The sequence below is a fragment of the Harpia harpyja genome, chromosome 3 (assembly GCF_026419915.1).
Source record: "Harpia harpyja isolate bHarHar1 chromosome 3, bHarHar1 primary haplotype, whole genome shotgun sequence".
Classification (NCBI taxonomy): Eukaryota; Metazoa; Chordata; class Aves; order Accipitriformes; family Accipitridae; genus Harpia; species Harpia harpyja.
Genome location: NC_068942.1, coordinates 21,125,184 through 21,141,612, shown reverse-complemented (window position 1 = coordinate 21,141,612; position 16,429 = coordinate 21,125,184). Strand labels below are relative to the sequence as shown.

Below are 16,429 nucleotides of genomic sequence, written 5' to 3'. Positions count from 1 at the left end.
ATAGGTTTTAATCAAACCTATAACAGTCACAAGAAAAGCTGCAGAGAACTAATTTAGGGAATTGCTGGTTCTGAGTGTTTGATAATATTCAAAAAATGGTTATATTTGCATGCAATGTTAGGCAATGGTCATCTGGACACAGCTGTGCAAGATAAAACAAGCAGTTAAATGGATAAAACCTCAAACAGGATCTGGAAAAGTGACATGGAGTAAAGGAAATTTTGGAGCAGCTAGCAGTCACAGGCCAACAAAAAAAAAAAAGCTTCAAGTTATGCAAATATATTTCAAAACTAATAACAACAGACAAATCATTAACAGCAAACAATATTAATATATTGCAACCTTGTGAAATTAGTAATTAAGCAATTTCTAAACACTCATGAAGAGGACATGGAGAGTAAAGCTTATTGTGCGGAAAAATGCAGTTTAGTCCAGACAGGACATTCACATGTTTTTTACAAATAAAATGGACAGTTAATTGCTGTTATAAAGGCTGTATGATGCAGTCATGATAGATGCAGCGTAACTAACACAGAACATTTATCGAGTGTTAGATAGACTTACCGGAAGTCATCCAAACTCAGGCTACTTCTGCAACAACAGGCACATAAATTACCTCAGAGCCCAGGAGAAAGTAATGTTAAAAGAAAAAAAAAAAAAACCCAACCAAAAAACAAAACAACCCAAATTTGACAGACCTATCCCAACAAAACTGAATAGGCTTTGACTATCACTACAGATTAATAAAAAACATGGTACAATTAGGAGTTCCTGACCTAAAATCCTAAGAAAGTGAAATGCGAACGGTACCTGCACATTTCATCACCACAATCTTGACCTTTGAATTTAAAACCTCGGTTATTGAAACTTTCAGGTCTTCACTGACATTCAGCACAAGCAGCTACCAATTTATAGAGAACAACTTTCATTCTTACAGTTACCTGTAGTGCCAAACAGGCAGCTAACTTTTTCTATAACCTACATTCAGAAGTCATGTAGGAATATAATTCATTTGGCCAATACAAAGAAAAGGCTGTGGACTTATTTTATGTAATAACACCACCCCCACTCCCCTGTGTTAGATATAGTAAAAACCACTATTAAAATATTTCTTTTTTTTTTTATTTCACAGGTTTTAAGAACTGTCATGTATATTTGACATTCTACATAACCTGGCACATGGGACCAATACCTCAGCCATAAACTCAATAATTCCAACAGAGATCTTTAAATGGATTAACCATAAACATAGTCATCCCACACAATTTTAATTCACTGGAGCTACTGAATTCTGGACAAAAATATTAAAACATTCAAATTTTACATTTTGTTTTACAAGAGGAACTGATTCTAAGGCATCTTACACTGTCTTTAGTCATGTTAACCATGAAACTGGAAACATAACCTGTCAAGTTGGAACTGATGGTGACAAAGAATTACACTGCACGCAGCTGTTTACAGACTAAATTCTGTGGGTTTTACTCCTAACCACTCCCCAAAATTGTTAATATCTTTTCTACTTGGTTCTTTACTTGAATAATGTTTTAATTTTATTGCTATCCCAATGATGAGAAATCCGGATACATCTATTTCTGTATGCGGTCATGGTGTGTAGAAAATCAAGGCAGATAAACAGCTATGCAGAAATCTGGGAGTTTATATCACATAACGGCTTTTCTGTTTTTGTTAGACTGCCAACACAGAATACCCTTAAGTAATGCAGTAATGTATTACAGATACATAAATATGAGAGAGGAAGAGGGAATTCTTGTCCTCTCTTCCACACACCCAAAATTAAGTCACCAGAATTGGAACTTAAAACATCAGTTTTCATTGGCCACACACATTAAACATTAGGTGGAAAATATCAGTTACAGTGTTAAACTGTTGACAACCACAGCTAGTTATCAAGTTATCAGAATATCGTCAATGTGACTTCTTTACACTCCAGAAATACTTGGGATTTCTCATCTATTACCTTAGCAGTTTTCATAGCACCTTATTTGTCCTATCTGTACACAAAAAGCTATGATTATTTTGTACAGTTCAAAGAAGTCATTCAAACCAGAAATTACACAGATAGTCACTTTTTCCTACTTTCCCACTTGTATTTTCTAGAAACTGCTCTATAATTTTCTTGTCTTACAGTAACTGAAATCTTTCAACACATTACCCACATGTACATTCCACTGGAGTTTCATATCTACTACTTGATCTTTTTAACCAGTGGTATCTATGCAATACACATGCAGTACCCCTAGCAAAGCATCAAAGATATGGAAAACAAAACTCATCTCTTTGCATATAATTACTCTCAACTGGAACTAATGCTAGAATAGGGAAGAGAAAGCTGGGTAAGGTATGTGCATATGGATAACATCTGGAATAATTCCATAAGTAACCTTTTTTTCCCCCCATGGCAGTGACTGTCTGAACCAGATTCTGCAGAGGGAAACTCCAAAGCAACAAGGCAAACTACTTTCAGATAGGATCTCAGATAGGACCTCTGTTTCATGGAAATAATCACTAAGGCACCACTTCAGGAACATACAGTATAGACGCATAGAATTGTTTAGGTTGGAAAAGACATTTAAGATCATGTAGTCCAACCATCAACCATGCCTACTCAACCATGTCCTGAAGTGCCTTGTCTACGCGCTTTTTGAATACCTCCAGGGATGGTGACTCCACCACTTCCCTGGGCAGCCTGTTCCAACGCTTGACACCCCCTTCAGTAAAGAATTTTTCCTAATATCCAATCTAAACCTCCCCTGGTGCAACTTGAGGCCATTTCCTCTCATCCTATCACTAGTTACTTGACAGAAGAGACCAGCACCCACCTCACTACAACCCCCCTTCAGGTAGTTGTAGAGAGCGATAAGGTCTCCCCTCAGCCTCCTCTTTTCTAGACTGAACAACCCCAGTTCCCTCAGCCGCTCCTCATTAAGACTTGAGCTCCAGGCCCCTCACCAGCTTGGTTGCCCTTCTCTGGACACGCTCCAGCACCTCCATGTCTTTCCTGTAGTGAGGGGCCCAAAACTGAACACAGGACTCGAGGTGCGGCCTCACCAGTGCCCAGTACAGGGGAACAACCACCTCCCTGCTCCTGCTGGCCACACTGTTTCTGATACAGGCCAGGATGCCGTTGGCCTTCTTGGCCACCCGGGCACACTGCTGGCTTATACTCAGCTGGCTGTCAGCCAGCACCCCCAGGTCCTTTTCCAGCCCCTCCTCCCCAAGCCTGCAGCGCTGCACGGGGTTGCTGTGACCCAAGTGCAGGACCCGCACTCGGCCTTGTTGAACCTCATACACTTGGCCTCGGCCCATCAACCCAGCCTGTCCAGATCCCTCTGTAGAGCCTCCCTACCCTCCAGCAGATCAACCCTCCCTCCCAACTGGGTGTAACCTGCAAACTTACCGAGGGCGCACTCGATCCCCTCGTCCAGATCATTGATAAAGGTATTAAACAGAACTGGCCCCAATATTGAATTTGTATCATAAACCAGCATATATACTCAGGGCATTCAAATTGTTCTATAATCTGTAAACCAGATACATTTTCAGTAATGCTATGGATGCTGTTTGAACTCCAGGGGAATATGTTGTAACAGTCCCCAAACAAGATTTGCTTATCTTGTAGCCAGAGATGTATTTCAAAAACTCCAGGTAGAGACTGCCTGTAATTTCACCCTTTCTGTTTTGGAAAGCAAAGCACCAAGGAGGTGATCTAAATGTTTTCACACTTTAACTAGATTTAAGAAGTGTATGACAGGATACTTTCAACCTTTGACATGAATAATTTTGGGAAAGATACCAGAAGGCAGACTTAAACATCTGGATGAAACGCTGTAGCCATCTTCAACAGAAGCTGGAGTGTGTTTTAAGGTCACCATTCCTAGTGGAGTATCACACAGGAAAGAAATGCAGTTTGGTCTAGCTGCCTTCCACACCTCTTTGCTAAGAAACAGAAGCTTGTCAGCACCAATCTGAGAAGGCACTACACCAAAGCTTGAGTCCTGGATCTACAAGAACTATGAAGACTACAAAATAGATGTCATCAACAGAGATATATTAAAGAGAATGATCGTGTAGTTTTCAATGTTAGCAGAGAAGAAAGGGATCTCACAATAATACACCTCACAGCAGGCTGCAAATCAGGAGGGCTGCTGCTAGGTGTATCTCTAATGAAAGCAGAAAAGGTTAAATAATTTGCTGTTACTTCTCTAGAAGAGTAATCTAAGATGATAAACACTAGCATTTCGTACAGTACTGTGGATCTTATTTCATACCAAGAAAGCAAGCCTATCCAAATTAAAGAGTGTCTCACTGAAGTTTTCCTTCTTTTGGCTAGACCATAAGAGCAATTCAGCTGGGCTAATCTATGACTGAGCCATCCAGCATAAAATGAAAGACAAGAAATGATGAGACCTCAAGCTTACTCAAGCCAACCCCACGATGGAAGATCACCCATCCATACCACAGGAGATGCTCTTCTCCTTCTCCACAGGCCCTAAGGAGCCTGAAGGTAGTCTGAAAGTATATAGCCCAAAGCCAGAAACAAGGCTTCTGACGCTACATTTATGCAACAAATGGGGAGAGCTGGGGGACAGAAAACATATTTGACCTAGGAGAAATGGCAAATCCTCCTTGTCACAACAAGAGGAGATTCCCATTGCATGACCAGGTTGGTTAGACACAGGGTCCACTGTACCTATCCCTGTAAGACCTGAAATCCAAGAAGACTTTGCACCAACCAAATGGTATTATCTATATACAGTCAATTACATCACCACTTTATTTCCACATTACCTTATTTTCACTGTACATTTATTTTTCCCTTCCCCCTTCTCAAATGTTGAAGTCTAAATCACTTTTTAAATTCTTTAATGTAAAACACTTCAAAGCGAAGAGACATCTTGTATAACATTACTTGCTCCTTTAACATGTAATTTGTCCACTTAAAAAAAAAAAAAAGTAGAGCTAAAAATTTAGTCACAATTAGTATCAGGCAGTAGCAAAATTCCTATGGTTTAATATTTTGATGCTTTTAACTAAAAACCGAAGAAAAACACTTAAAATTCTACCATACTTACCTGTTAAACTTTGAATTGCGTGTTGGTGACTCTGCTCCTCTTAAAAGGTGTCTGAAGTACTACAACAGACAAATAAGGTATCAAAGAAAACACTGGACTGAGGTAAGGGCTACTATGCAACGACATTGCAGAATTCAGGAAACAAGAACAGAAGTAAAAGGCAAGATGACCATAATCTAGCAGTTAGAATATTCATCTGGAAAATGACAGACCAAATTTGCAATACATGCTCCCAGGACTACTTATTTTACTTTACATAGTCTTGGGATTAAAAAGCAAAAACCAAAATGGAAATAAAACTAAAATTAAGCATCAAAATCCACATCTCCTCCTTGTTAAACAATCAAGCATTTGAAGCATTATAGCTATTACAGTCAAGATGACCATCAATACCCTTTTTGAGAAATACACTTTATTAAGAATAACGCCAAGTAACATAAGTACCCATTCCCAGGACAAGTCAATATATTCTGCCTCAAATAAATGCGTGAAGCTTAACATGCAACCTGACTTACACGCACAAACTCTAAAAGAGAAAAGAATTCAGACTCACCCCTGCATTTAAAGAGTTTCCTATTAGAAGGCTTTTGGCAACTGTCAACCCAGTGTGGGGATTTTTTTTTTTTTTTTAAACTTGCATTCAGATGGCAATCATAGAACAATCTTAAATGCCTACTAAACTGCTTTGAATGACTGTCCTGAAAACAGACACCTGACTGTTAACTGCTGGAATGCATAACGCTGAAGGTACCTAACTACAACCTTTGTATCTTCCTTTAAGTACCATTATATTTTAAAAAGTAAATAAAGAGATTCTTAATAGTGCTCTATGTCTATCACGCAGATTATTTTTGTACCAAATTTGCAATCATAAAAGAAGGGGTGGAGAGGATTTTGTAAAGCAGTAATACATACAAATTTTTACATCAAAAAATGAAGGGTTTTTTTCTTCTGCTGATGTTGTGTTGAACTAGAATAAATTCAATTTTCTTACTGAGATTGGTCCCAGCTCTGGCATGCTAACTAAAGTGGAAAATGAAGACATATTTTTCAGTTCCACATGCACATGAGTGTTGTAAATAGGGTATCCTAAAAAAAAAAAAAAACAATTTTGATTTAAGACTACTCTTCAAATCTTTCACACTTACCTCATCACTGTGACAGAACATAGGAGTAAAAACATTCTCAAGTAGAGATAGTACATGCTCATAAGCTTCAAAAAGACACCTCATAGTTTGAAGTTTCACAACATCCATATACGGACCTTCAGCAACTATAAAAAAAATTTATAAATATAAATAGATCTATATATATGGGCATATAAAATTAGATCTTTTCTGGTCTGAGTTTGCAATTGCTTTGCAAGCTACTGTAAGTCTGACAAAAAATAGAAATAAACTAACAAAACAAGGCTTAAGCACAATATAGCAAGGGGGTAACAATTTTTAAAACTATGACAAAAGTAAAGATTGATCACATTTAGATGAGTAATTCTTCACTTTATTACAGAATGCTGTTTAAATTCCAGTGTAAATTATTCCTTTCAAATTCAAACTTACTCCTTTGAATCTCTTCCACAATAAAAGGGTCAAATCTGATTTTGTCAATGCTTTCATCCAAACAATAAGTTTTGTAAATTTTCTGTACTTCCTCATGAAGAGACATCTTTTCAGTATCCGATAGTTCTGGTCGCAAAATTCGGTCATTGAATTCCTCTAAGGCGTAAAGGAAAGAAAATGCATTTGTTGATCAACTTGGCAAACAAATAGCATCTTGAGCAACCTATAACATCAACTCATTTTCCAGAAAATATAGTAATTTGTAAAACTTTAAAATTAATAGAAACAGAAGACATCTCAAAATCTCAGGTAATAAGGTAGCTGCCTTCTTATTAACTATAATTCAGATTTGTTCATAAAATTTTACTAAAAATATATTGCAATCCAAACTAATTGTTCCTTATCACGGTAAGGATAAATCCATGAAGCTGTTCCTGGTAGAAGAATGAATCCGAAGAATGATTTTTTTTCTTCCTAAATTACCACACTGTAAATTGTAGTTTTCTTTTAGCGTGATTTCCAGTTCATGCTAAACACACACAGAGCCCCAACAGCCCTTTATATCAGTTATCTGCCTATTCTACTGCTATTTCATTCCTAAGACCCAACCCATCATAATATTTTCAATAATGTCTTTAATATCAGACTAACTTGAGAATGAATGTCCCCTGAGAAAAACAAAAATCCTATTCAGCACAATTATGGTGCAATCCTATTGATTTATTAGCCCACCACGTTAATAGCATGACTACTGGCCAGAAAGAAGGGTAAATAAGGTAGCATTTGATTCATTTTTCAATAGACAAAACCAAACTTCTTCAGAGAAAGTCTACCAAGACCCTTCTGGGATTTTTTTGGTTTATTTTCCTCAGTAAGTGCTTCTTATTCAAAATATTTCTATCAAGTGAAGAACCGCCAAGAGTAGACAGTTTGGGACACCATAACTTGAGAGACCTAAATCTCATTCTTTGTTTTATCAGCCAATATACAGATTTGCCACCTATGAGAATGCAACAGAAGTTTAGAAGGAAGAAAATGCTGAGGTTTACCCAGAAAAAAAAGACTGATCATGGGCCAGAGTTTGAGTAACCATTCTGCTAGAGGAAGCAGCTCTAAAGACTTCTAGAAAGGTCAGCTTAGAACCCCCTGCAGGTACCACCCGCACTAAAAAGGTAATCGCTTTGTTGGTTTTTTGGTGAGGAGTTTGTCTGACAAAAAGCCAACATGTCTGGAAGGATTATGAGCACGTAAGAAGCTGCACGTGCAGAGATTATTTAAATTTCTCTTACGTAGTGATTAACGATTTCTGCAGTATTTTATGAGATAAAGTCTGTCTAATTTAATTTCACGTCTTCCTGATATATGTATGGGCTTGGGATATGAAGACACACCCATTATTTCCTATGCAACATGGAAATACTTGTTCACTAAAACAAAAAAACCCTATTACTTTGGTAAGCCAGTAATTAACTACTAGTTGACCAAAAAACTTGAAATAAACCACTCCAACTTACAGGAACTTCACAGAAAACCTTATCATTGGAAAGCAGAGGACTTTTCAAACAACACTTGTATAACAGTAAACCCAAATGCATGCTTTATAGCCAAGGTACACGTTTCTGAATAGAAGGTTTCAACACCTTTAATGTTCCTGTTAACATTTCTGTTCTTTACAGAAATCAGAATTTTAAAGCAAAAAGAACATGAGAAGCTTTTCATGACAAACAGCTCATTTTAGTAATATTTTAGTAACCCCATATTAAAAAAAAGGCAGCTGTACTTTCTATCAGTGGCCAGAACTTTTTTCTTACAAGAATATTCTATTTTAAAATGTCCAACCTTTATCAATAAACAGAAGTACATTTAAGACCTACAGTCCACACTGACATTAATGTTGCCAAGATTAGCATTCAAGAATCAGGGCATATTAAAATAAGTGAACACAGATCCTGAAAGGTAATCTTTTGCTTAACAATGCTGCCTAGTTTTGAGACTTCAAATATTCACTTCAACGTGCAAACGCTTAAAACTTCTAAAGATCATCAAATATACCTCAGCACATGTATGCAATCTTACCTACAGTCAGGCAGAACTGCAGCACATGGACTGCCCCTTCCTGTTTCAGGAAGTTCATAAACCGAAATAAAAGGTCTTGCTGATCTCTGATCTCCTTTAGCTCCAGTTTCAGGACCTTAGTAGGTTAAAAATGCAGTCAGCCAATTTTCAAACTTTCAGTGAGTACATAAGTAATGTAATGCAAAGAGTTGTAGAACAAAAACTGCAGGTAAAGTAAAACACTTATTCAAAACAGGAAAGGAAATAAATGTTGCCTTTGCTTACAGATGGTTTTTTATTTCTTGGCTCTGCAAATTTCTGAAGGAATGGAACCAGTGAAGAAGTAGGTTCAGTTGCTTTCTCAGGCTGCAGAAAAAAAATGACAAGAGACAACTGGGTAAGAAAGCTTCCTTAATGGCTGAACAAATTACTACTGTTCTAACTTTGTCAATACTCACTGGACTATCATCAATGAAGATCAGCAGCAAATGGTTGACAGTGTTCTGCAGGAAAACACAATACAAAATTAATATTAAAGAAACTAAAAAAATTAGATAAAAATCACTTCACTACTATGTTATGCCCAAGTTTAAACCTGTGAGTATATTAATACTTTAAGAAAATCAAAGCCTGGCAACACGTTTGAGAATTGACCTTCAGCAGTCTCTTCAAGTATTTGCAAGTCAGGGAATTTCTCAAGAGATCTGCACAGAAACATTCTTTACCCAGTGAAGGAAAGCTCTACAAAGTATTTTTACTGTTGGTGCAGATCTAATGAACTACTAATACTTCCACAGCTACAGTACTTTCTGCTTGCAGCTAGATGATACCTTCATAAGTACTGCAATTTTGCCTATTAAAATACATGCAAAAATAAAATCAAAGATGGCAGTGTTCCATCTTTAGCAATAAATGCCCTCTTATTTGCAGAATTAAGGACAAAAGAGTTTATTTCAATACAGCTGCAAAAAAGGCTGGTTTACTTAGACTGCTATAAAGATACATACAGCTAGAGTTCAAGAAATCGAGCCCTTGTTTAAATGTAGCTATAGCAATTTGAAGGTGCTTGTACTAGCACAGCATTCTCCCATTTGACAGGAATTGTAGTCCCTCATTAAAAATACATTCTTAAGAGATCATGCCAATACTTTATTTTAGTCAGTTCAGTCAGTTAAGCACTCAAACCAGTTATAAAGAACAAACAAAAACATTAGCCACGAGATTTTTTTTTTCTTTTATCCCATCAAAATGCACAGCAAGTAAGTCATTGTGCATGATTTGCTTTACCACAACATACTTAGTAGGAAAACAGTAATACTGAATAAATTAAGATTATTCCTGTGCTCCAGAGTCTTACAGGATCAGCTAAGAAATCCATTGAGGGAAGGAAAACAGAACCAGGCAGAATCTCTCTTATCAGAAGAGCAAGGGATCTGAAAAGGGAAAAAAAAAAAGTAAGAAAGAAAGAAAAGAAATAAAAATATCAGAATCAATACTAGATTACATAATTTTCTAAGTAAAATTTCCAATGCCATTATATTTTACTAGGAAATATTTTAGTATTTAATGATACCTTAAACATGCTACTTTTAAGACCAGTCAAAGAACTCATAAGCAAAGGGAAAAGAAGGAAGGATGAGGAGGATGACTTTGGAGTTCATTCTTTCACTCACCAAAATTACTGTACTACATAGTATGCAGATACTTTAAAGAATACAATTATAAGTAATTTCTATACCTGCACTCTGTTGACTTTGGGGGCAAAATATAAGGAAAAAGAAGTTCAGTAAGTTTTCTTAAGTAGTGAAGTTCATCTCTTCGGCTTCTCAAAGCAACATGGAGTTCTGGTCCATATTCTTCTAAAGCAGCTTGCTGTAAAAATTCTGCATTTTTTACTGCAAGTACAAAACAGTATTACGAGTTGTTTCAGCTTTTTCCTATTGTGAAATAAGAGGCGACTGCATTTCATTTGAGCTAAAAAGTTAATACTTTTAGTACATACACAACTGCCAAAGGCATACAATGTAGAAACTTTACCAAAGAACCTTGGCTTAGACTTTGAAGCCTGGCTATGTAAAAATAAAACCCCACACTGAAATAAAAATTCCTTCACCAAACAATTCAGTTTGCATGGTTTCCAGAATGTTTTCTCATTTATAGTTATTGAAGAACTCAACATTTTGATTCTTCCAAAAAACTGCACTGCCCAAAGTCTGCCTCTACTTGCTCTTTTCCTGACCTCCTTCACGGCCTCCTATTTATTGGACTTCTACCTGTTGACTTGCCTACAACAAAATTTTAAATCAACTTTTATTCAATCCTGTTATATCTGTTTCCTGCTTAAAACATTTAGAAACAAACATGAAGGAACACGTATTTTAAACACAGCGTAAACCAAAACCAAAACCAGCATGCAGATCTGCAAGAGCGCTGCCTCTTACAAGTAGCTGTATGGAGTTGAAAGAATAATTGCTTTATCAGATTAAAAACTATACATATTAATAAGAAGCAACAATGTTATATTCCCTCATATCACTTCAAAGGCAAGAACTGAGCTGTAATAAATCACACCTAGCTGCACTAGCAATCCGGCACAGCCTCATGCCAAGAACCACACCACGCACAGGTCAGGTACCTAATACATACCTGTTATCTAGAAGGTTAAAGCTTGTTTCCAGCACATTGAATTTAGTACAGAAGCCTGCTAGCTTGTCCTTCGCAACCAAGAACCATGAGTGGTATCAGCTGGTATGGGGGATACAGGAATGCATGCTGCCTGATAAATCTGCCTAGCTGGTGTCACTAAAAGCAGAGAGGAGGAATGCGCTCTCTGGCAAGGACAGGTAATGAACGAATCATGGAGGTGTCTGTGCAAATAGTGAGGAATTACTAAGAGACGTAAGGGTGAGAAGAGTAGGGAAAAAGGAAATGCCTCCTAAAGCAATCATTTGAAAAAGGATATAGAAAATAAACAAACAGAAAAGGCTAGGCTCAACTAGCAACCAAAGCAAGGCCCGAAAGCTGCCTCTGAACCATGTATTACAGGTGGCTGGTTTAGCAACATTTACTAGGAAGCGCTACTAAAAGTCATTTTCAGCTGCTATTTCACATATCTGCCCTCAGGGAACAAGTCTTTTACTTTAAAACACTGAAGAAAACAGCTATATTTTCAATGCCATACATTTAAAATCCAGTTCTTTTTTTGCTAAAGAAAACTGTTTCCAACTCCTTAGTAGAAATCAAAGGACACAGGAAATTTGGCATAAACAGCACCACAAGATAATCTAGTATCTTGAAATTGTTGTTGTGCCATGAAAAACATCTAATGTGATCACACTATGCCTCATTATTCATGATATTCATATCCACTACTCACAGGACCAATGGCATGTATTTATGAATATGAAGCAGATGTTTTGAGGGAAGGGAGGAAAGTTCATGACTCCAGTGAAAGTAAACATCTATGCTTAAAAGCTGAATGAAACCACATTTAGTAGATACAGCATTGTGGAACACAGCCAGTGAAAAAAATTAAGATAACTATTTTCCAACACCACGTGTTCTATTTTCCAAATATTCCTTCAATATGCAGTTTTAATATAATTTTTACATTAGGCTCGTGAAGATATTTTTATTTGGATAATAATTAAATATGCTACTGCTCAAAGTCCCTGCATGGCTTATAAACATAAACCTAACTTCTCAACATATTGAACTCCACTAACTGCTCACGTTAGTGTGCAGATGTGAAATCATTCTAGCTATAAGAGTTACAGGTACAGTGCAGTGCATGGACATGCAAATCCTTTCATTTATAACTGCTCATCTAGAATACACAGGAAAAACTTCAAGAAGCATTGCTAAATGATCCCGATTGCTCTGAATAGACAAAACCCACATTCCTGTTTACCATACAAATAAATTTAGTATTTTAACATGGGGAAATGAAAATAAAAACTGAGAGATTATTTGTAATGTAATTTTTCCCCTATTTGTCTTTGCAACCTCCAGACAAAAAATGCAAAAGGATCACTTTTTTTTTTTTTTTAAAGAGAAGGCAGTGAGGATGAAACTCTTTAGCAAATATAGTAACAAACAAAGTAAAAATATAAAAACAAACAAAAAAGAAACATTTATACTTGCCCCTTGAAACTGACAACGTATCAAGTCTTTACATTACCTTTCTGCCTGGCCTTGGCTATCACTTCGATGTGTTTCATTGCTGCCTTAAGCATTTTCTTTGTTACAACAGTTGGAATATCCACCTAAAGAACAGTTTTAAAATGAAAACAGAATTGTTCTAGGTTTTTTTCCCCAAATTTATTACAGACAACTATCAAACATACTAATTTGCTTATACGTCCCCATTCTAACCATAAAATGAACCCTTAAGAAACAACCCATGCATTCTCCAGATGAACTGACAGTATGCTCATTCTTCTGGGCAAAGCATATAACATCATGTAGAACTAAATGCCATAAACAATACTGTTAACACATTTATTGTCAACCTGTTCCCATTATGATTCTTCCATTGCAATAATTATAGTAATGCAGCTTGATTTCCAAGTCACAGTATATGAAGCCTAGTTCTACATGAAGATTTGACCATCAACAAAAGCAAGTTAACTGTGCTCTGCTTCTAGTACTGTGTACCTTAACCCTCAGCAATCATGTCCACAAGGACTAAAAGCAAAGCAAAACCCTCCTCTCTATACACATGCAGAAAAAAATGTCACAGGTCAGGTGATGGCAGAACCAAAATAAAGTTTGAGTTACTGAGTCAAGACGACTGTTAGTGCCAACAATGATATCATGTGATCATAAGACGAACAAAAAGCATGTATGACTTAATCAAGGATTACATTAGATTCCTGCGTTTATACTTTCCTTGATGGCTATGAAAATGAAAGGAGAATTATAGAACAATTCAGGCACAAATGGACCTCAGGATGTTTTAGTCCAACCTCCTGCTCAAACCAGGCTCTGATTAGGGTGCTCAGGGCTGTATCCACCCCGGTGTTGAAAACCTCCTGAGATGAAGACAGTCACCTCCTCACAGGTCAAATGCTCCAGGCCCAACCATCTTGGTGGCCCCCTGGTTGAACTTGCCCCACTCTATCAATGTCTCTTTTGTAATGGGAAGCCCAGAACTGGATGCAGTATTCTAGCTGCTGTCTGAAGAGCATCAAGTAAAGGCAGATAATCACCTGCCTTGATAGATTGGCTCTACTGTTGGCGTTCTTTGCCGCCAGTACACACTGCTGGCTCATATTCAGCTTACTGTCTTCCATGGGGCCAGGCCCTTTGCAGCAGAGCTTCTCTCCACAGCCAGTCAGTCCCCAGCCTGTGTGGTTTCAAGGGATTCTTCTTTATAAGCTGCAGTAGTTTCCACAGAAACTTCTCTAGAAACTGATTTACACTTTGCATGCCCTTTATTTTAAGCAAGAGCAAAAGACGTCTCAGAGAAGCAGAAACATAGAGTTTCAAATGTTCAAAATTTAAGACTTCTGAACAAGTTTCTTTCCTAATGGAATTTGTCCTTCCTCGATACTAAGTCAAATAAAGACCTTAAGTAATGAAACAGAAGCATAAAAGTGCTTCTTGCCAGACAAAGAAAGAGACAGTGTAATTGCAAAGGCCACCAGAGCTGAGAGAAAAGCTGGTTTTTTTATTCATTTGTACAAGGAGAATAGCATGTATTCCTGCACCCTCCCCAGTAATATTTGAGGTGCATAGCTATGACCTGACCCGGCCAGCCCAGACAAGCTAGTACAATTGACTAGAACTGCCTCAAAATAACTAACTGAATTAAGGTCAACTCCTATTTACAAGCAAGAAAGCAAGAGCTTCTGCTCATCAATGGAAAACCCTGTCCTTTGGGACTCACATTTCACCAGTAATTTCAATAAATCAAGAGTTTCCTATGGAATGTAGGGATAGGGGAGTGTTTATTTCTGCAGAGATAAGTCAAAAAGCACAGCAAGCAAACTGTCATTGACACTGGAGCAGACACTATTGACTTTTGACAGAAATTTCAACCAGATGCAGGGCTAGCTACACCACACCACACAAAGGGAAACCCTCCACTTTCCCTTGAAAACCCATAACCAACCCAGAAATGGCCACAACAAAGAAAACGCAGGGCAGGGGAGAGAGAGAGAAGTATTTCAGCATATATTTAAGAGCTGACTGGCCTGAAGTGCTCAAAAACCATGCCTCAAAAAATCCACCTAGGCAGCCTTAAACAGAAAACAAAGGAATTCTTTTCACTGAAGCAATTCGTAATTTTAAGTCTTAATTCAAAAGCAGAAGATTCTTTGGCAAAAAAAGTATAAAAATAGAAACTAAAAAAAGGAAAAAAAAAGTCTTTTTTCTTACACATAGTAGTTCTTGAATTTAGAAATTTTATCTCTATTAGCTAGAAATATTGCTTTCAAGCATTTAATAATAAATACAAATCAAATTACAGCTGGTTGGCAAAGGTATAAGACTATTTTATTTCGCAATTGGTGACGAGTTGCTCCTCAAATGAGGTTATAAAGGACACTTTATCAGAGCTGAAAGGCTATAAAACATTCTGTCATAACTCTTTTCAGCAAAATACTGATGCTTTAAGCTAGGATTCCTAAAATGACAAAAAGTTGGTATTTTATTTGCAACTTGCACATCAACTCTGATTTCTACACACAACATTTTCAGTAGTATATGCATCACAGCTATTAATTGAAGCTGTTTGAATCTGTATGTGGGTGTGTGCACACACAGAAACACTTGTTCAGCAGAAAAAAAAAGTATGAGCTGAAAAATATAGCATAGCATGAAACACCATGCTCCCCTGCATGGCCGAGCATGCCAAGTTTCAATTTTGTTCCAAAACCCAAAGTTACTATGAGTATCATTTTGCTTGAGATATCTGTACCACTTCACACAAGGAGACAAAATAAATCGTACTATTCTGTAGGATGGATACAAATAAATCTAAACATTTGTAAAGAGAAATGCATTTCTGTGATGACCTTTATTTTGTAGTTCCCCTGACAGTGCTTAATACTTGTACATGTGTTGAGTTTTTGTTGCATGTACTGTCTACCCAGATACATGGAACTGAAGATACTACATTTACTTCATTACTGTCAAAGGCAGATATAGTAAATTAACACTCTACTTAAAGATGCTATAGCTGATCTAACATGATTAATACCTTATTACACGATCAATAGAGGAGACATCATCATTTTCTGAATCAACACTGGATCTACAAACAATGCAACTGACACCTGCATGTATTACAACTCCAAATTAAATTTTAAGACCTTGCTCTAGATTTTCACTTTGACAGATTTACTCCACTTTCACACCTCCATATAATGTCTGTGCTACACAGACATTTCCTAATCTTCCCCCATATTCATTTTAAAAAGCAACATGCTTGAGTTAGAGTAAACAAGAAAGTCATCTGGATTTGATATATTACAACGACAGAATCAAGCTGTTAATCAGTCATGACAGAGTACATGTACAACTTGTAGCTCAAGAAATATTGCTGTTACTAAGGAGGGGAAAAAAGAAACACATTTACAGTAGTTGCTCCAACAGAGGGGCCAGCACTGAATAAATCTGAAAACTGAGTTAGCAACTCTTCCTGCTTAGAACAGCCAGAAAGTTGGAAGCAGTTCCTGTAAAACAGGCTTGAAGCACTTTACCAGAGAAGAGAGTATC

The 16,429-nt window shown here is 37.1% G+C and overlaps 1 protein-coding gene across 8 annotated transcripts in view; it reads right to left on the bottom strand.

Annotated features, from left to right (window-relative positions):
* Positions 1-16,429, bottom strand: part of SNX14 (sorting nexin 14) — a 60,657-nt gene that overhangs the window by 26,453 nt on the left and 17,775 nt on the right. For 5 of the 8 annotated variants that reach the window (XM_052781572.1, XM_052781578.1, XM_052781575.1 and 2 more), the window contains 10 exons: positions 12,888-12,972; positions 10,446-10,602; positions 10,065-10,140; positions 9,166-9,210; positions 8,993-9,073; positions 8,729-8,843; positions 6,653-6,808; positions 6,242-6,366; positions 5,094-5,152; positions 565-591 (listed from right to left, as the gene is read on the bottom strand). In XM_052781572.1, the coding sequence (XP_052637532.1) occupies positions 565-591; positions 5,094-5,152; positions 6,242-6,366; positions 6,653-6,808; positions 8,729-8,843; positions 8,993-9,073; positions 9,166-9,210; positions 10,065-10,140; positions 10,446-10,602; positions 12,888-12,972 (926 nt within the window). The remainder of the gene's footprint in view (positions 1-564; positions 592-5,093; positions 5,153-6,241; positions 6,367-6,652; positions 6,809-8,728; positions 8,844-8,992; positions 9,074-9,165; positions 9,211-10,064; positions 10,141-10,445; positions 10,603-12,887; positions 12,973-16,429) is intronic. The other 3 variants (XM_052781574.1, XM_052781576.1, XM_052781573.1) reach the window with 1 other exon arrangement.